Below are 19,973 nucleotides of genomic sequence, written 5' to 3'. Positions count from 1 at the left end.
TACCATATTAAGGTTCTTTTATTTATTTATTTTTTTTTTTCTTATTCTCTATTTCAGGGAGTAGGGTTTCAGTTGCAATAAAATACCCTCCCCCCCCCTTTTTTTCAAGACAAAAGTTCTCTTCTTACCCTGGGAAGCACCTCAGAGAAGCGTACACCCTTGAATGACTCGGTATAGTTTGCACTGTTGAGGGGTCGCGCCATAAGGGCTGAGCTGCTGATGTTGATCAACCTCAGGGCTCCAGCAAATGAAGAACTTACAGGAGCATTAATGGGGCTGCAAGGGAAAACAAAACAATTAACCACAATTAAAGTAGCTAAAAATATAAATGCCGCATCAGACTGAGGTATTAGGTCCACCACGGTCAAACGTCTGCGCATGTGTCAGACCAGAAGTCACACATTCAAACAGTAAACAAAGACACAGAGCGTCAACCAGCCTCCGCATTCTTCGCTTTTATAAATCGTAAAATGATTCAGTAAACTCACAGTCTCACAAAAAACGTATGAGCTTTGAGCTCTCAAACGTTATCTCTAACGGATTTTTCTTATGATTTCTTCAATAGAATTCTAGCAATACCATTTTCACAAAAATTGAACGTAAGTTTCTGTCATCACGAAGTTAAGGTGAATCCCCAAGAGCATGGAATAACCCGCGAAAGATGCAGCAGACAAGGGACTCCTAAATCTGATTTGCTTTCTTTGGAACTCCTCTGTAATTAATTGGGGGAAAAAGAAAGCTAAGGGACTTTGGGTTGAAAGGGACTAACTTGTTACGCAACACTACCAACTATAAAGTTGTTCACACCAAAGCTAAAACAGGTTAGCAATTATTTTCTTCATGGAAGTTACTTGCTGATGTTTTTCGACACCACATTTAGCATCATGAAAGAACAAACTAAAGTTTAGTTGCACCATAGATAAGATACAGTCTTCCAGTTTCCTGTAATGAAGCATGTTTAGTTTATGTGAATGTGCATGGCATTTGACTTCAGAAAAGCTAACCTGTTGGGTATTTGGCCGCCAAAGAAAAGTCCCTGTCCAACCGGAAGATAAACAGGTGCGGACATGAATATCATATTATAATCAACTGCTCCACTGTCTGACGGTCCAACAGGTCTGACCGTTAGACTTGCGTTCCTCAAACCACGAACTACATGCACCCTGTACCAGCGTCCATCACTGTACGAGTTAAGGTTGCTTTTTACAGTGTAGGTGTCGTTGTGTGTCTTGACGTAGAACGCCACTCTGCTATCATTCAAATACACTCCATACACGTAATTCTGAAAATAAAAACAAAACCTGGCATCACTAAAATGCCCAAGAGAGTAAAATATCTACTGCAAACTTTGAGAAGTTGAAATTCTCCCACAATGGGAGACCTTCAAAATGGTGATGAAAAGATGATTAGAAAGCGTTTATCACTAGGATCTGAAACGAAGAAAATGGGTTACAACATAGCCAAACTTAGAAACTGGACGTTTTCCATTTTGGAGTGGCTTCCTCGTATTAATCTTGTTGCCACCTGGCATTTTTTCTTTGTGCTCTAGAACCATATTTTGCGACATGCTCCTATTTTTCTAAGAAAAGGAATACGCAGGTAGCGGCTGGACACTTTTTTTTATACTAAACCCCTAAAACCATAGAACAGGCAAAGGTCTTCAAGTTGTTTCTGTTGTTTCGCACGTGTCTGCGCGATAATTTACAACATTACGGACTACAATCAACCATGAAAATACACCTGCTACTTATTCCAATGGATTACATTATGTCAGTTTAGGAAAAGAAGGGCATGCTTACCTGGCCATTCAACACGCTTGTGATAAAGGCCGTTTTAAGGAACGTTCTGAACTGAAACTCCATCGCTGACTCGCCAGTTATGTTAAAGTCTCCCATTCTCTGCTTCACATAACCGTCTGGAGTTCCAAAGAACGTGGTTCCAGGAAGAACGTCCACCTTGACAGGAGGCCTGGAGAATACCGCGGAAGTTTTATAAAGGACTGGCAGAACTCAGCCCTCTCCAAATGCACCAGCAGCCGGATTTGCTGCTTAATTCACACTAATTTTCCCCAAGACTCCTTTGAACTTAGCTGTTTCTACCTATTCTACTGTTATGTTGCCCAGGGGGCAAAATATTTGGAGAGGGCTGCAGACCAAGTCTACATTGTGGAGGTGTTGTGCGAGTGCACAGGAATTTCGTGCAATGGTTAGACTTGACACAAGAATAACTAATGAGACTGACTGGACTACTTTGAGAAGGTCTGTGTGTTTGCAATAAGATTAACGACGAAGGTTGTGACCTGAGTGTTTTGGGTTGCAGACAAAAATACAAAATTGAGAAACCTTGGCATTGCTGCCTTTACATGATTTTATTTCTTAAAAGGTGTGTAATTAGCAAATGTTGAAATAACAAACATCTGCATACAGTGAGGAATGATAACAAAATAAAACGCCCACAAGACCTTGTGTTTTATTGTCTGTATCCCACGACACAGAAAGCATGCAACTGCCATTCTTAAAATTAGCATATTTAATTGAATGATCGCCCTGGATAATTATTCAAGGAGAGGATCAATTATGTCAGATATTTGGCTTAAAATAGGAAAATCATAACAAGGGATGAAGAGAGAGTTGGTTGTGCGAAGGTGGGAAATTGTTCAAGGTAACAAGGTATTCTGCGAGTAGTAAGTTCTGTTGGATGTAGTCTGTCATGTTTTATCACTAAACTGAAAACATTTTTATTGAAGAAGTTTTTTCAAAGGTTTGGCTATATAATTAGGCTCCAAAAAAGTGGATCAAGGTCTGTTGTACCTTCTGGAGCAGAATGACCTGTTCCCCTGCACCTTGACTGGGTTCCACAAGTTCAAGAACTCTTGATTCAGGACAACATTGTCAATGCAGCCATCAAAATACCGGTCAGTCTTGTTTACCTGTAAAAGAAATAGAAAGTTGAATGAAGGCAAAATCCTTCAAGTACACATTGTACCACGTTTGGTTTCTAAAATCCTCACGCATTTTCAAGCAATTTGGTCAAATCCACCCATGAAACTCCAAAAGCGCCCAAGAAGAAAACTTCCATTTAGAAAACAACAGAAAAACAAACAGCGTTAAAATAAAAATAAAAAATGTTCAGAAACCTTGAGAAAGTAATGTTCTGCGGGATTTCATCCAGGAAAGGGTCAGTAACTAATAAAAACTAGATCTGTTTTCGACGTAGACTTAACTACAGTACAAAACTTTTCCTAAAATAGGTATAAACAAGGGTCACTCTGCATTTACTCACCATGACTCCATCAGGAAGGCCTCCAACATAAATGGGATCAGTTGGCTCGAAGTCAGTGGACAGAAAAGCTGGTATTATATCCGTGGTACCCTCATATGTGCGGCTGAAGTTTCTATTGTGGTCAGTCACTGTCAAACGTCCCTCTTTCTCATATCTGTCCAATTACCATACAATCAATCAATTAGTAAGTCAAGTCAGTCAGTCAGTCAGTCAGTCAGTCAGTCAGTCTGTCAGTCAGTCAGTCAGTCAGTCAGTCAGTCAGTCAGTCAGTCAGTCAGTCAATCAATCAAAACTGATTGACTACTGAAGAAAAGAACTATGTTATACAACTTTTACTTATCTATAGGTTGTATTATACATAGAGGACAAAAATCTCCAAGGTCACATTTGTCCCAAACCGTATGTTCAAGACGATCTGGCCACCGTACCAATTTATGCAAAATATGCAGTCCGGCTGTATCACTCGACAAATGGTGACGACCCAAAAAGGAAGATTGAAAGGCAAGGATGGAAATGTATAACAGAATGGGAACTTCAAATTAACAGTCTCGCCTTTTGCAGTTTGTCGTATCAACAGTATTGACTGCTTCATTCAGTCTAGCTGTTTAAATCATAAACATCACTGGCATCGAACTAAACCAGATAACAAGAGAGAGAACTGACCGTGTGGCATATGCAGTATACCAATGACCCGGCTGTACTCTCACTGCCCAGTTGGTGATATCAATTGGCCCTGTGCCAAGGTTGTACTGGAATTTGACGAATGATCCACGCTCCAAAGTAAGACCCACGCTTCGACCCTGCAATGAAAACAAGCAACTTGAAGTAGACGAAGTCATAAGGAAATAAAGCTTGAAGCAATCGGTAGAGAAGAGGGAAAACAGATACTATCAGGGGCTTGAAATGCATTTGTTGGCACAGTCAGATCCACTACACCATTACGTTACATTGGAAGTTGCTTTTCACCGTTTGTTTTTTGCCTGAATGCAAGTGTGGCTTGGCCATTCTAACTTCATTGCTATGCAAAGAAACACGTGTCCTCTTTATGTCCCCCATCACCTGGGGATTATTTAGTAACTAAGTGGCAGTAAAACTATTGCAATTTTTGTATATACACCCGATTTTCGACTCTTGCTGGTAAAGAAACTACACGTCGCTAATAAACACAAACCGTGAGCTCAGCCAATAGGCTCCTGTCGATGTATTACAAGTCAACCTAACATAGAGGACTAGAGGACACAAACAAAGAAATCAAATAATCATGTTTATTTATTTCTGTTTTTTGTGCCCTCTGGACCTCGATATCAAACTGAATTGTAATTTTGAAGGAACCTATTCAGAAGTAGAATTCAGTATCACAGAATAGACTGCTGCCTAAACAGTACTAAAGATGATAGGCTCACCACGCCACTGGGTCCATCAGATAAGTAAAATAGCGAGCCTTGGACACGTGTCGCTCTGAAATCCACGGATATCTCAGTGTAGCTTGTCTTGTTTATCAAACGCGATGTTGGACGGTACTGTACAGCGGTACTCCCTTGAACTTTGAGAGCAAGGCGAATCTAAAAAATGAACAAAGTAAAGACGTCTGAATAACCTGCGAAACTGTTCCGGCCATTCAGAGTACAGGTTGTAATGACCATCACTGGTCACTTTCAGTCTAATTTATTTCTGATCCCTTTCCCAAAAAAAGATGGTAAATTTTGTTTGAACATCTCAGAAATACTAAGCCCTTAAACGGTTAATCCCGCTCCCAAGAGTGGCCATCCCAGATCCTAGTTTGGGACCTCTGATACCAACCCAACAACAACAACAACAACAATTTATTTGAAAACCAACAGAATGAATAGCTTGTCCCGCAAACAGTTACAAAAATAATCGAGGCGGGACAAGACGAATACAGGAACACTTTACAAAAGTATCAAGAACTTACAAATACAGACATGCAAAAACGCTACGTAGTAACAGCCCCTTTAGTTCCTGAACCCACACCCTTCATCACGTGATTCCATAGAAAGATTGCTACTGCCCTGCTACTTTACCTTGGCAACATATTCTCTTGCTCTTTTTAGCTTCTCCTCCAATGCCGACATATTTTGTCTCAACTGGGCTTGTAAGTTTGTTGTCGCGTTCTTGAGTTCGCCTGCTCTTTGTACTGCACTATCCACGCCGTTCAGTGATGTACTAGCATTTTGAACTGTGATTGCAAGAGAAGGGAAGAAAACTGACATTGTCTTTAAACGACAAAATACACGTAAAGAAAGGTGCTAATGTTCTGAAGATCAATTCAGGCTCCCTTAAGACTTTTGGCAATTAATCTGCGTAAAAAGATTGAAGAAACTGATTAAAGGATTTAAAATAGACACACATTCTACTCTGCAATGGACGATAACTTAATTTAACTCCACTTCTCTTTGGAGATCATACGCTTACATGTTTACAGAACCGAAGTAACATGCGTTTCTGAAACCAAAAAAGTCTTTTTGAGAAGCAGCCTTACAGGTGCCTACAAGGTCAGACTGTGTTATTCTGAGATATAAGACGCTTCACAGAATCCATGCACAGGTAAATCATTTCCAAATGCTCTCTAAACGCACAGGCTTACCATCAGCTACAACAACAAGCAAACCATTATCAAATCCATAGGCTTACCATTCTTAAATGCCTGGGATGTGAGCATAGCAGCCCTCTCAGCTGATTGGTTAATGAACTGCATACGCTGCTCAAGTCTATGCACCTGAGCCAACAGTCCTGGTACTTGACGATTCACTGGATCGTAACGAAACTTTGCCTCATTGGACCAACTGTTTGCAGAATTAACATTGGACACCACAGAGTGTGGAGAGCTGCCCACCTCGGCTTCTTGTACCAGAGAGTCTCGTTTGGATTGCAAGGTACTGTAAAGAGCATCCACTGAAGCACCAGTCATCACAGCATTCATGTAGGTCTGGTTGGATGATGAAACGTTTGCAGCAAGTCCTAAAGCATGAACAATGTAGGTGCATGCATGTTACCATAAATGATCTAATAAATGCCTTGGGCACGCACGTGAAATAATAAAGAAAGAAAGAAAGAAAGAAAGAAAGAAAGAAAGAAAGAAAGAAAGAAAGAAAGAAAGAAAGAAAGAAAGAAAGAAAGAAAGAAAGAAAGAAAGAAAGAAAGAAAGAAAGAAAGAAAGAAAGAAAGAAAGAAAGAAAGAAAGAAAGAAAGAAAGAAAGAAAGAAAGAAAGAAAGAAAGAAAGAAAGAAAGAAAGAAAGAAAGAAAGAAAGAAAGAAAGAAAGAAAGAAAGAAAGAAAGAAAGAAACAGAAAGAAAGAAAGAAAGAAACAGAAAGAAAGAAAGAAAGAAAGAAAGAAAGAAAGAAAGAAAGAAAGAAAGAAAGAAAGAAAGAAAGAAAGAAAGAAAGAAAGAAAGAAAGAAAGAAAGAAAGAAAGAAATTACGCCTATTTTGTAACCAGGAAAAAGTCAAATCAAACCCTTCATGCATACAGTGCCATGCATCTCGTTGGTTTGCTGCGTTATTTCATCTGCTGTGGTTGGCCATGGCCATTACTTTGATTGTGCTTTTACGACACTCAATTGTAAACTGCTGCATCAAAGCACCTGCTACCTTTTCATAATGAGAATTGGCAATGCCAACAAAAATGCCACAAAATTTAATTTACATCATATGATTATTCCAACCCATTCAAATTGCTCATCTCAAACCACATGTCCAATGATGTAGCTTCAACATAAAAAAAAAACATGTATTATGGTAGAGGTATTCCAGTTCTCCCAGCAGGAGTCGGACCTATGACCTTCCGATTACTAGTTCGGATGCTCTACAACTGAGCTACAGGAGACTTGAGGGAGCTAAGGCCATTAAACTAGGTTTATGTATGCAACAAACATCATCCATGCTGTATTATGTTACCTGAAAGGTCCGTGTCTCTGGCCACAGTTTTGTTGAGAAGTTCTTCACTCTTGTCTTTGGAAGCAGCAACTCTTGTTTGGAGGTCAGAGCTAACCATGGTCAGGTTATCAAGCTTTAACAGACAGAGATTCAGATTATGGTCACGTGGAGATGGCAATCCCAGTTTTACAAGAAACGAAAGGAATTGCTACTCAAGCCTCTTCTGTGTGCTCAGATTGTTATAGACTCAGAACAGTCTCCTATATTTCTTTTACTGAGTTGGAGGGCACGCAATACACGATTCGCTCGTGGCGAAGCTCCTTACACACCAGGCTCGCCGTGGCTTCACCACCCAGCGCTCACCAATCATGCGCTCGGTCGACTGACATCAAGAAAAATAAGAGACTGAAAGTATCCTATCAGATTGTATGGAAGATAGGAAAAGTCTGCATTGCAAGAGCACCTTCTTTTTGTCCTGCGAAATGTTTTCATCACAGGTTGTATTTTGTTTGCTCTCAATTAACTGAGCACCTGGAACAGTTCAATTTCATCATTAGAGTGAATAACAATTCCTTGAACTAAATCCAGTCACCCTCCAATTAATACAAGAGCAATTCATGATATTCATTCATAAAGAAATTCCACATCTGCGTGCGCTAGCTTATTGTGATCTTTGGTTTACCACAAAAAATAACTATGCTTGCTCTGAAAGTTTCCACTTTCATCTGCTTGAGCATCATGCCGTGGACAAAATCAGAAGCAACAGGAACTGCAATATTTGTTTATGCAAGCATTCCGAGGCTTGGCATTAACTGGCGTATTCTGCCTAAAAGTACCTATTGCTTCACTACATTATTTTGTTTAAAGGCCCACCTTCACCCAAGAGTCATTGTGGTCGTTTGTTTTTGTTTTGAAATGCTCTATTGTCCAAACGCGTGATCTTATTGGCTGTACGAACTCAAGCGGTTCATGCAGGTTTCCTCTACGACTCGTGCTGGAGGGAAAGACTATTCGTGATCGCTTATTGCTTTCTCACTCGACTCCCACTCAAAAAAATAGGGGGGTTTTCATATATGAAAACTGTTCCTCGGCGCGCAATAAATCTTGGGTGAATGTGGGCCTTTAACAGAGGTATACACATATCTTTTATTTAGCTTCGTCAAATCTGCAGGTTGTTAATTTGGTTTACGTCCTCTCGTGCGCACGAGACTTTTTCACATTTATCTTAGGCAACACGCGGTCGTAGCTACCGAGTGCAGAAAAAGTTCAACCGTTCTACCCATCTAGCCAAAATAACTGCAGGACCACTTACGAGAATCTATGACTCACCCGCCTCATGATTTCATGCAAAGACTGGTTGACCTGTCGAGAAGTTTCAAGTGAATGATTGCCAAGCCGTACTACTTCCTCAAATGTCTTGATGGCATCCACTGCTTGCGCTCCATGAGATAAGGTGGTGTTAAACACACTAAAAACCATATATACTAGTCACTATAGATATCTCAAACAAAAGCAGATCCTTTGCAGTTTCTTTTGGTTTGTTGGCAAGTAATCACATAAAGACAACCACGAAGGAGGTTTGGAAATGTGACCTTAACTAACATAACATTTGGTGAACTTTTTCTTTGAATTTCTCCAAGAATTATTAATTGTTTGAGAAGCTATATCAAAACCTCGAAGGAGTGTTTCATCTGATTTCCAATTGCCTCAAAGTTGGTTTAAAAAAAAACCTTGGCTCCACCTCATTTTTTCAACCCACTTCTCGGTGTATGGCAATCGGATAAAACACTCTTCCCCATGTTTGATAGATTATGTACAAGTAATTACGCTATTAACATTTGCACCAGACAGGGAGTGAACATCCCTTTTAAACTAACATGGCAACAAGGACGGATCAAGGCTATTTAGCCCTGCGATGACTTGGTGACCAACAAAAAACATTAATAACTGTTACTATGGTAACTGTGACTGACCTTTGCCTTTGTCTAGCTTCAGCAGTTAGATTAGCAGCATGTTTTGTACCATTTTCAACAACACTCTGGTTCGCAGCTAATAATTCAGGCATCAGAGCTAGTATCAAGTTGTCTAGGGTGCTCTGGTTTCTTTTTAAACCACCCAAACGGTTATCAGCATCCTGTGAAACACGCACATAAATTACGTAATGCTGTAAACAATGTCTGGATCAGAAATCGGTTGGCTAGTTAAATTGCTCAAGGAGCAATGTAAAAATCAATCCAAAATTTCACGAAGATGAAAGTGACGGTTTGCACGGCAACTCAGAGGAAGGGAAGAAAGGTTTGTTTCTTATTACCTTCAAAACCCTTGTGGCTGAAGAAAAGGTTATTACTCTGACTATGAAAACATGTTTGAATTACTATCCCTTGAAAAAAGGACAAATATCATTTCTTACCTGGTAGTTATTTTGACCGATGGAAACATGTTGGGTGCTGCTGTCTAGAACTCCATTGATCATTTGGAGTAACTGGAAGGCTTCACCAGTAAAATTTCTTGCTTCGTCGATCAGTTTCTATAGAAAAATAGGTTAATTTGGATATCAATCCAGCTATCAGACAACTTTGTCTAACAAGGATCACAACTTTAAACAAGAGGAATTGGTGAATAATTCAACAACATTTCAGATCGAACATTTGGATTGGATTGATGAGGTAATTTGGCCACGATAAAGAGATTACAAACTAATCTCCTTAAATATTTCAGATCAGCTACTGCTATCTGCCTTAGAGGCGTCTCTCTTAGTCACAAACAGCAGTGAGCAATAAAGTTAAGGTCAGATGAAAGGGCGGGTGAGGTGTTCACTTTGAAGGGAGATAACCTGAGAGAGTGGCATACGGCAGGAACCAACTCCACATGATGTCCATCACAGAAAGGTGTCTGCATTTTGTGGGCAAGCATGGAGTGGAGTTGGGTGGAGTAGAGGAGGGAAGAGGAGAGGAGCAGTGTCCAGGAGAGGTCCCTTTGGGATGCTTGTTCCTCACACGGCATCTACTGGCATATTCGTCTGAGAACTAACTCGTGACTGAAGTGCATAGCCAACTGAGGTGGAAAAAATGGCCTTGCCCCTCAAAAGACGAATTGGAGGAATGTACTTCGCAATTTATTTGAAACAATTCTAAGTTGAAAAAGCTGATCACAACACAGAACATATACCTTTGTTTTATTTATCACAGCAACAGCTTCATCAGTGAGTTTAGTAACATTATCAATCCTGGGTCTCATCTGCTCGAACTCTGCCATCGAAATTTTGAGACTCCCTTCTGCTTCCAATGCTGTTTTATTGAGGTTTACTGACATGTTTTTGTGAGCTGTCACATTGTATTTTGCTGACATAGCTAAGGTAGAAGCATCCTGCGCATTCTCAAACTCCACATTAGCTTGCCCCAGTTCACTGTCGTAAGTCTTGCGTAGGATACCATTTATACCAGCTAAAATGCTATCAGCATTGTTCCTTAGACTTGTCAACTCAGTCAAGACACCAGATGCTGTCACACGCAATGCTGAAATTACAATAACAAGAGAAATTTGCATTACATCAAACTGCAATGAAGCATCCAAATTGTGGGAGAACAAATACCATTTTGGAATGCAATTCTGTCCTCAAGAGAATACCAGCAAGGTGACATGTCAAAGAAAATCAGGGTACCACAGCAAAAATATGAAGGTTTGCAAGGTTTCCAAAATTTTTTACTTGTGTCATCAGTGTCCATAATACTGTAAATGATGCAATGGCTGACATTTTATTCTATGATATGCAGAAAACAAATTTCTTTGACATACATAGTCTGCTGTGCGGAGGGCAGAGATTCCTTTGACATACACTGTAAGTTGTTATCTGTGTGGTACTTTCATATCTTTTCACTGAAACTTTCGAAAACTGTCTTAAACTCACAAATTTTCATTCTTTATGTATCAAAACATGTTATGATGGCTGTGCACCAAATGTTGTACAATGTGCCATGTCAAGGTGAATGTTAAAATAGGTCATTTAACATGATGAATAACAATAAAACCCCCCAAACAACAATTGAACACCATGTCAGCAAGTCCAAACGTCATCCAACGCTTGTGAGCCACAAATTTTGAAAACTGTTCAAACAGTCATTCAATTGGGAGTTGCCACAAGTCGGCTTCTCTCGCATTTAAGCCCCAATAGTGATGAGCATGTAAATTCTCCTTGAAGCCCCAGTGCCTTGGCACTGGGGCTTCAAGGGTAAGACAAGTCATGGAAATGTAACAGAACACAAGTGACAAAGTGAACTATGCCACAATGGACTCCTCACCTGTCACGTTGTCTTTTGCAGCCTGAGTGTGGTTATTCAAGCTTTGAATGCGGCTCAACTCTTGAGAGACAAGGTGTGTCAAATTGGCACTCTGCAGTGATGTGCTTGACAACTGAGGACATTTAAAAAAAAAAAGACCAAATTAACCTCTTATCCTTCCTAGAGTAAACCTTTTGGTCACAGAGCAGTTCTCAAGTCCGAGTTGGTGGATAAATTCATTTCTGAAACAAGATGCAAATCAGGTTGGGTGACTGTTCCAATGAAAGCTAGTTAGCTACAGTGCTTCAATTTTTTTTTTGTGATGTTTATAAGAATAAGGAGCAATTTCTTTAAACATTTAACTATAAAACACTGCGATAAAATACTTGACCTCTTGTTAAAAACATTTTGAAAGTTGCCCGTCTTTAACGTCACCGGTTTTCAACTTTCAAAACGCTTTTAACCGGAGGCATTTTATCGCAGTATTCTATAGTTAAATGTTTATAAGACTGGACAAGCGGATAGTTATGTGTGACTGAGAATAAAATCATAATTTGACTATTCCAATGAAAAGCTACTGAACAGTGCCTCAATGTATCGTCATTGTTTTACAAAACCTGCCCATTAGCAATAATTATTGACCTTCAATATTGTAGTCTGTCTCAGAAAAGGGAGTTGAGTAAAGGTTTGTGAAGAATGGATGTGTTACAAGCTTACAAGTCTGAACAGGGGATTGCTGAATATGCAGATTCTCTGAAACAGGATGATCTTTAGGAACTTCAAAGCATTAAATAATGGTTAAGAACAAGGCAAAGGCAAAACAAAAATGCAAGATGATATAATGTGTAACTATACAATAATATCATTAAGGTGCATCAAATAAGGGCATTAACGTATATCAGAGCTCATATGCTGACCACTGTCAGCAATACAACAATCATTCCTTACAGGTTTATGAATCTTACCAAGGCTTGTAGATTTGCAATTGTCTTGTTGAGTTCTTGATCCTTGAGCTGGGTGATGTTGTTTAGAAGGCCTTTAACAAGTTCATCAAACACTGCTGATGATTGCTAAAAACAAAAGACAAAAGAAGTGTTCAAATTATTAAGCTCTTGACTTCCTGGACCTTAGTGAGTCTCGATCCTTGCAATAAAACTTTGAGAAAGGAAATTATTTTTATTCATTCAACCAATTCAACACAAACCAGAACTAATCATGACCTGGTTTGTGCACATTTCCTCCTTAAGCATGAAACAAGGGTGATATTTAGTAAATTTCCTTTGAGGTCCACAAAATAGGATAAGCATGAGGGCTAGGTCTGCACATGTACAGCAGCTATCTTATATTCTATTCCTTGAATTTCTTGATTTACAAAACCTCAGAAACTCATCAAAATTGATTTAATCAGAACCAATAAAGAAACGTCAAAATGTTATAAGAATGCAAAATCTACAGACACAAATTTTTTCATAACAAGGTAAAAATCCAGTTTGAAAAAATGATGGCCATCAAAATCTTGTTGTCATGGGAACAGTCACTTGAACAATGGACCCGTATACTTAATTGTTGCCAGGTAAATTTTTGGAAAAGTTGCGAAGTCCGCTGATGTTTGCTCCAATAAAAAAACTTGTGAATGTTTAAATTCAGCATGGGTAGGTTTGTGCACAATTACCCCTCCCCTCGACAAGTTGAATAGAGTAAAATCCTGTGCACGATCTGAAGGCCTGTGCTGTGTGAAATTTTATTTGATGTTATGTTAATGATTTTTTTTTAAAGACTGAAAAAACGTACCTGGGCTTTGGTTATAAGTTTCCACACATTATTCAACTCTGGCCACAACTGCTTCAGGTTGGAAAGTGTATCAGCATCATCATGCACTTCTCTCAACACAGTTAGGGTTGTGTTAATATCTGCTTGTAAACCAAACCTGGTACACAGTGGACAAGCTACAAACAAAAACAAAGTGGAAACTTTAGCCCCTCAAGTGTCTCTGGGGCTGACTCATTGCCTGAATACAGACTTACATGTAACTATTCTGGAAATTGTAACATGACAAGATGATATATGTACCCATGTTGTCATTTTTTTTTTCCCAACACTTCTTAAGCTGCCGTTACATGTACATATTGAAACTTTTAGCTGAAACTTGTGTGCAACGGTGCTGTGAAACAAGTTTCAGTAGGCGTTGCACCGTCCCTCTGTAACATGGTCGGTTTTGTGAAACTTTTTCAAACTTCCATTGCAAGACAAGTTTCACAAAAAGTAGAACCGCTTTCTACTTCTGCAACGGCTCGCAACGGTCACAGGGGTGAGAAAAGAAGAGTTTCACCATGTAACACCACTTTGTGAAACTGGTCTCATATTTCACTGTTGCACACAAGTTTCAGCTAAGAGTTTCAACGTGTAACGGCAGCTTTACTTTTTTGGTGCTGTTTCAATAGCCTATCAATAAAATATTTTACACATGTAACATTTTATTCAGTCACAGTCATCCCTGGAAAGTTAGTGTATTGTACCACGCAGTGGGCACATGTTATGCTGTTAAGAAAAGCCTTAACGTTAATGTTTTGTATCAGTATTCTGCTAGTTAACCTGATGCATAAAACATAAGTGAATCAATTTTAGTCCTCTCCAACATAATACTCTGACTAACAGTAATGTAACATCTCAGCTGTCATTTCTAAAAACTTATTGTGCAATGTGTTATTTTACACAGTGTCACATTCTCTGTAGCTGAGAACTTAGGTCAGGATTGTTCAATTATAGTGAATCACAATAACCTGACACATGATTGATTGTGAATCCAGTAAGGTCCTCCCCAAATATACTACTCTAACAACATGCAACATCACAGCCATTCCCTGAACACTGTACATATGCAGTGTTGTATGCAGTGTGGTGTGTCATTTTACCCTGTAGCTCTAAATACAATTATGTATGTTAAGACTGTAGTAACCTGACACAAAAACGACAACTTTGGTCCTCCCCTATATACTACTCTAACAACATATAACATCACAATAATTCCTAAAAAGTTACATTTGCTGTATCATGCAGAAATAACACCATAGCATTGCTGGCTCAAAATGTGGCTACTGTGGATTAAGGCATGCATTAAGACAGTACTGTACAGCAAGCCCCCCAGCCCCACTGTACTACTCTCCCAAATGGTGTACTTACAGTCGCAGCCATTTCCAGAGAAATTAGTATGCTGTATCATGCAGCGATCACATTTTCTACTTGTCACACCAAGCTTGCAGTCGCACTGTCCGGATGTGCGGTCACACCGTGAAAAATTGTGTGCACCAGTTTCATTGCATTCACAAGCTGAAAAGAACAATAATATAGGTCATTATTTAGTAATAATGCTGTTATCAATGCTTTGCTTTAGGGTTAGTTTAGCAAAAAAGATAAGATTCATGATTCCAAATACTTGGTTCTATGGGTGGGAAAACTTAGTTTGAATACTATGTAGATTGACAGTGATTTTACTCACATTAAGGTAAGTAACATAATACAGCATATCAATAATTATTGCATGTTTGACATGTTCATACATGTACTTAATTACTTTAGAATCATGATGTGACAATCAGCTGCAGCAGACATTCACTTTTTTCTACTTGTCTTTTTCCAATCAAAACAGAGAATTTCAGTTCAATTCAAAGTAAAGCACATGCTAACGTTATTAGCCCTTACCTTGACATGAAGCATTGGGAAGGCCAAAGAATCCCCACTCACACAAGTCACACTTTTCACCCAAGGTGTGGTTCTTGCATTCGCAGATTCCTGATTCATTACACTGAAGAACACTGGATCCAAATCTGTTACACCCACAAGGTGTGCAACCACTTGAAGTGAAGTTGTAACTGTAAGCCTGAGGGTAAAATTTAACCAAAAAGTAGGATAAAAAAAGTTAATTTGTAATACCAATTAGTATGATCGCCAGGATGTACTTCTGCATCCACAAATGCCAACCCATCAAGATCAAAAGCAGAGACAAATCTTACAATTCCTGTTAAAGATAAGTTTTCATTGCAACATGATTGTCAAATTCTACTCTGACGTATAACTAAGCTGAACCTTGCTCTAGATTTGAAATAAAATCACCACAATCGTTCAATATCTTGTCATTTACAGTGTACTTTATCATTCATTTCTCACCTCACAACTGGAGCAATTCATTCCAGCCACATGAGGTTTGCATTCACACTGTCCGGAAATGTGATTACACACATTGTGATGTGCACCAATCCCATCACAAATACATGCTGCAGAAAGTATAATTAAAACTAAATCATGAATATTATCATAACTTGCTATTGCTGACAACTTTTCTATAGTTTGGTCAGTCTGTGTACACTTGTGTGCCATAAAAATTATGTGATTAAGGCAAAGTTTAATGTGAGACAGTGTTGGCCAGCAGCGGTCTACTGATAGCCCAGGTTTGAGGGGTGACCCAATGGCTTTTCCAGGGCACATAATACTTCACAACAGATGGTATATCATGCTTCTCTCAGATTTATCATCTCATCCACACTTCACTTGCTGTCAACTTCAGTGGTGAATCTAGGGAGCTGCAGGCCCCTTTATTTTGAAAGTCTGAAAGTCTGGATCTACAACTAAACTTAGTTATTTAATATCAAATTCCGATCATACAATCCAAGGTCTGGTTGGTTGGGGATCCATTTAAGACAATGCAGCTTTTGTAAAAACAGGCATGGTTTGATGCATCATTTGGGAGTCTCTTTAATTTACAGTACAACTTCCAATTTCCCCCGAACTGCCTCATGTTTGTATCCAGGTTATGCATAACCATAGGCCAACAGGATCACTTTTCACCTTGGCATTGTTGTTGTGTGGCATTGCCCCACGTTCCATTTTCACAGCGTTCACAGTGAAATCCTGTTGTGTTGTACTGACAATCAATGCATTCTCCAGTTGTTGTGTTGCACACATCAGAGTTGTTGTTACATTGACACCTTGAGCAATTTCCTCCTGGAACAAGAGGTTCACCAAAGAAGCCAAGCATACAACTGCAAAAAGAAAAAACTCCACATCAATGGTCGTTGCCAGAGTTATCAGGAGCAATCAACCTTTCTAAACATCCTAGCTGAAGCATTTCAAACTCACGGCTGAAGAAAAGTCAGTAAGACAGTATTATAAACTCAGGTGAAGAAGACTGGTGCCAAAAGTGAAGGTGAAGCAAATTTGTTTATCTATGATTAGATTTAAAGCTATCAGCTCGTGAGGCTGCTCACAAGCAGAAACTTCTTAAAAATCCCAATTGGCAAGGTAGCACACCAGTTGGCTATTTACAAAGTGTGGCTGAGGATTTGAACAGGGGACTACTATGAAACAAATCCAAATGGCGCATGATCAGAGAGAGGACTCAGACCTGAGCCCTCCAGATTACGAGTCTGCATCGACCTTTAACCACTTGGCAAGTGTCTTCCCTCCCCCTCCCCTCCCTAGCTTCCATTTTTTATTGATCACTGAGGAAGGAGGGCAGGGGGGTGAATTGTGAACATTCTTAAGATTCTTGAAGATGATTGTAGACAAGGGGATAAAAGTCTTGCACTTGATTGACAAATAAGCAACTACTGGCAGTTGTAACCATGCAAACTATAAATTACACAGCAATATCCACAGAGTTTGTGAAGAAGCCTGTATTTTTTTTTACAAGTCAGCTACATTATGCATTGTCAGTTTGCAGTAAACAAATTTTTACTTCTTTTCATGTACATCCAAGAGCAGTTACTTGAACGTCTGCAGTGCCCTTACCTTCCACAAGTGTCACCCTCATATCCCTCAGAACAATTAAGGCATCTGGGTTTACCATCAGGACCACCAACACACAAGGGACTAAAAAATTCAAATAATTAGATAAACAAAGACATTCAAGGGTGAATAGAATCCTTGCAGTCATGTACGCGAAAAATACACATGCATTTGGTAGAGCAAACATATAGGACTCACGTTATTGTTCTTGGACTCTCACATGGGCATTTATTGCAGTCACCAGGGGTTCCATCAGTGGCATTACCATAGAATCCATCCAAACAGATCTCACAGTGAAACCCAGATGTGTTGTGAGCACAATTCTGTAAAGTGAACACTCAAGGGTTTAAATGGGTGCATTATCCAACAACTAACTTTGACCCATCACCCTTCTTCTTTACTGTAGTTTTCTCACTGAAACTATAAAAAGATTTATATAATATGTCTTTGGGTAGAGATGGCAGAGGGGAAATGGATTTCAACTTTTCATGTTTGCTCATTTCAAATTGGTAAAAACTGATTACTGTTTGTATTCACTGCAAGAAAAAATTGCTTGAAATCTTCCTCTCAGTTTTTAAGGAGCATTCTGTATATGAAAAAGACGTACTTAGTTATTATTTAAGCAGAAATTTAACCCTGAAATGTCCCATACATGTAACAGTGCCCCTTTAGAAGAACTATTAATACCATAAATACTTGGATCTAGGGTATGGTATTCTTAGTGAGATTTCCTGTAGACTTTAATGTGAGTTGAAATTCATACTCCATTAATTCATCACTTAAATTACCAAGCACTGTCCAGTAGCAGGGTCGCAGTCTTCTGAGTGTCCATTACAGTTGCATGGCTCACATTTCCCAAGGTACAGGTCAGCTGACACATTCACCCTGTGATAGCCTCTGGCACAGCGCTAACAATGAGCAGAACAAATATACCATTTTACGTCATTCTATACTCTACATTTTCAATTGACAGTTCTACAAACTGGTGAATTTTATGTTTACCTCTAACAACAACAATTAGTTTACAAGAAGCCTCAACTCCTTGAGTAACGAGAATGATCACCAAAAAAATGTGTTGATCTTAAAAAATTTCCCTTTACTGATACCATTATGTATGGAGAACATGAAAAAGAATACGAATGTTCAAACATGGACTTTAAAAAGTCGAAGTTTAATTCTCTGTCGTCCCCCTGACTAGAAGCATAGGATTTTTTATTCCATGAGGATTGATTGACCAACTAGCAGTAATACAAACACAACATTTAATTAAAGCACTAGCTGTACTAAAACGTTCAATGGTTTTTTTTCCCAATTGCCTCCACTACTTTTGTCACTCATTGTAGATGAAGTGACTTTAAATTAAAAAGAAATGAATTGCGACTAAAATAAAACAAATGAACACATTAAACAATTTTCTTTTACTTTAATAATTAATTATTAGTAATCATTGTTAGTTAATTGTTCTGTTGAACAAGCTAGACAGCAAATAAGTTTCACAGTCAGCTTTCATTTCAGGTATTTCCTAGAAGTTGTTAGCATATCATGTAAACCTTCCTCCAAGCAACCCCTTAGTCAAGTGTCATTTAGGAATCCCGTGGCTGGTAGCTTTTGGTAATATTCATGGCAAAGTGGGTTTTCAAACCTTTTACAAATTTTACATGGGAGCAATGCCTTGTACAATCAAGGTGACCTTAACTTTTCAATTTTTGAGGTAAAAGAGTGCCAAACGTTAACAAAAATACTGGTTGTACAATTGCACGCACACGCACCTCACAAGACAAGCCAGAGTACCCCACTCCACAGTTACACTGCTCAACTTCATTAGCCCTTCCAGCATCAGATTGCATGTCATCCACTTCAGTAATTTTCACATCTCCCAGGCTGACATAAGACAAAAATTTACCATAAACACAGTTCTATGTACACACAGATAATATTACATATTATAACTGGTTATCAATTCCTTTCTAGAAAATCCTAGAATATTAGGTTGGCACTTAACCAGAATCATGACTTGTATAAAGTAATTAAGTTAATACTATTTTTACATCTCTAATTTGCAGGAATCAAACCTTAATTTAGGAAAGAAAGATAATAACACCTGGACAAAAACAAAACTCCAAATAGCCGAATAATTAAATTTTGATGGCTGCTTAATAGGGAAAGAAGCTATTAACAAAACCATCACTGATAAAGGGGCTGGCCAGCTGCTTAATAAATGACCAAGTTCAATACGGGCTCTATTCAAATATTATACTGAGGACAGTTTCAGGAACTTTATAACTGGCTGCTTAATAGAGGGTGGCTGCTTAATATGGGTAGGAAAATGTTACTCCAGTTTGATATTAAAGTCCTTTTAACCCTTTCGTTGGCAGTTTTTTTCCCGCAAACCCGGTTTATAAATCTGGCTGTGAGTCCTCAGCATTAAATGTTCCCCTCCCCCCCCCCCCCCCACCTCAATCAACTATACATCATTTTACTCAGGATACATTATCCTTTCATTTAGAATACATTTAATTGGCAATTGATGCTACCATAAATATTTTGAGCTGATTAAAATTTGAATAAAAAATCTGACTGATGTGTTGTTTGTTAGTCTCACTCTTATAACACACCACATCTTCACAAAGGGACTATAATGATATCATTTGGATAAAGAATGATATATGAGGATTCAGAACTTTTTATTTCATCTAAATATCATCATCACAGCCAAAGTTATGGCCATTTTGTACCTA

General features: G+C 38.8%; 1 protein-coding gene across 3 annotated transcripts in view; it reads right to left on the bottom strand.

The window, feature by feature from the left end:
• LOC146476779 (laminin subunit alpha-like) overlaps positions 1–19,973 on the bottom strand; it is a 54,051-nt gene that overhangs the window by 9,788 nt on the left and 24,290 nt on the right. For all 3 annotated transcript variants that reach the window (XM_085113921.1, XM_085113922.1, XM_085113923.1), the window contains 25 exons: positions 19,005–19,116; positions 18,024–18,143; positions 17,434–17,558; positions 17,239–17,319; positions 16,297–16,490; positions 15,619–15,725; positions 15,154–15,331; positions 14,635–14,781; positions 13,246–13,400; positions 12,420–12,524; positions 11,476–11,587; positions 10,346–10,692; positions 9,588–9,704; positions 9,151–9,311; positions 8,507–8,645; positions 7,199–7,310; positions 5,935–6,261; positions 5,325–5,479; positions 4,686–4,844; positions 3,946–4,082; positions 3,283–3,436; positions 2,811–2,929; positions 1,800–1,968; positions 1,005–1,282; positions 129–276 (listed from right to left, as the gene is read on the bottom strand). In XM_085113921.1, the coding sequence (XP_084970047.1) occupies positions 129–276; positions 1,005–1,282; positions 1,800–1,968; positions 2,811–2,929; positions 3,283–3,436; positions 3,946–4,082; positions 4,686–4,844; positions 5,325–5,479; positions 5,935–6,261; positions 7,199–7,310; positions 8,507–8,645; positions 9,151–9,311; positions 9,588–9,704; positions 10,346–10,692; positions 11,476–11,587; positions 12,420–12,524; positions 13,246–13,400; positions 14,635–14,781; positions 15,154–15,331; positions 15,619–15,725; positions 16,297–16,490; positions 17,239–17,319; positions 17,434–17,558; positions 18,024–18,143; positions 19,005–19,116 (3,958 nt within the window). The remainder of the gene's footprint in view (positions 1–128; positions 277–1,004; positions 1,283–1,799; positions 1,969–2,810; positions 2,930–3,282; positions 3,437–3,945; positions 4,083–4,685; positions 4,845–5,324; positions 5,480–5,934; positions 6,262–7,198; positions 7,311–8,506; positions 8,646–9,150; positions 9,312–9,587; positions 9,705–10,345; positions 10,693–11,475; positions 11,588–12,419; positions 12,525–13,245; positions 13,401–14,634; positions 14,782–15,153; positions 15,332–15,618; positions 15,726–16,296; positions 16,491–17,238; positions 17,320–17,433; positions 17,559–18,023; positions 18,144–19,004; positions 19,117–19,973) is intronic.

The sequence above is a fragment of the Pavona decussata genome, unplaced genomic scaffold (genome assembly GCF_977016875.1).
Source record: "Pavona decussata unplaced genomic scaffold, jaPavDecu1.1 SCAFFOLD_72, whole genome shotgun sequence".
In the NCBI taxonomy this organism is placed as follows: Eukaryota; Metazoa; Cnidaria; class Anthozoa; order Scleractinia; family Agariciidae; genus Pavona; species Pavona decussata.
This window is presented reverse-complemented; position numbering and strand designations above follow the sequence as displayed.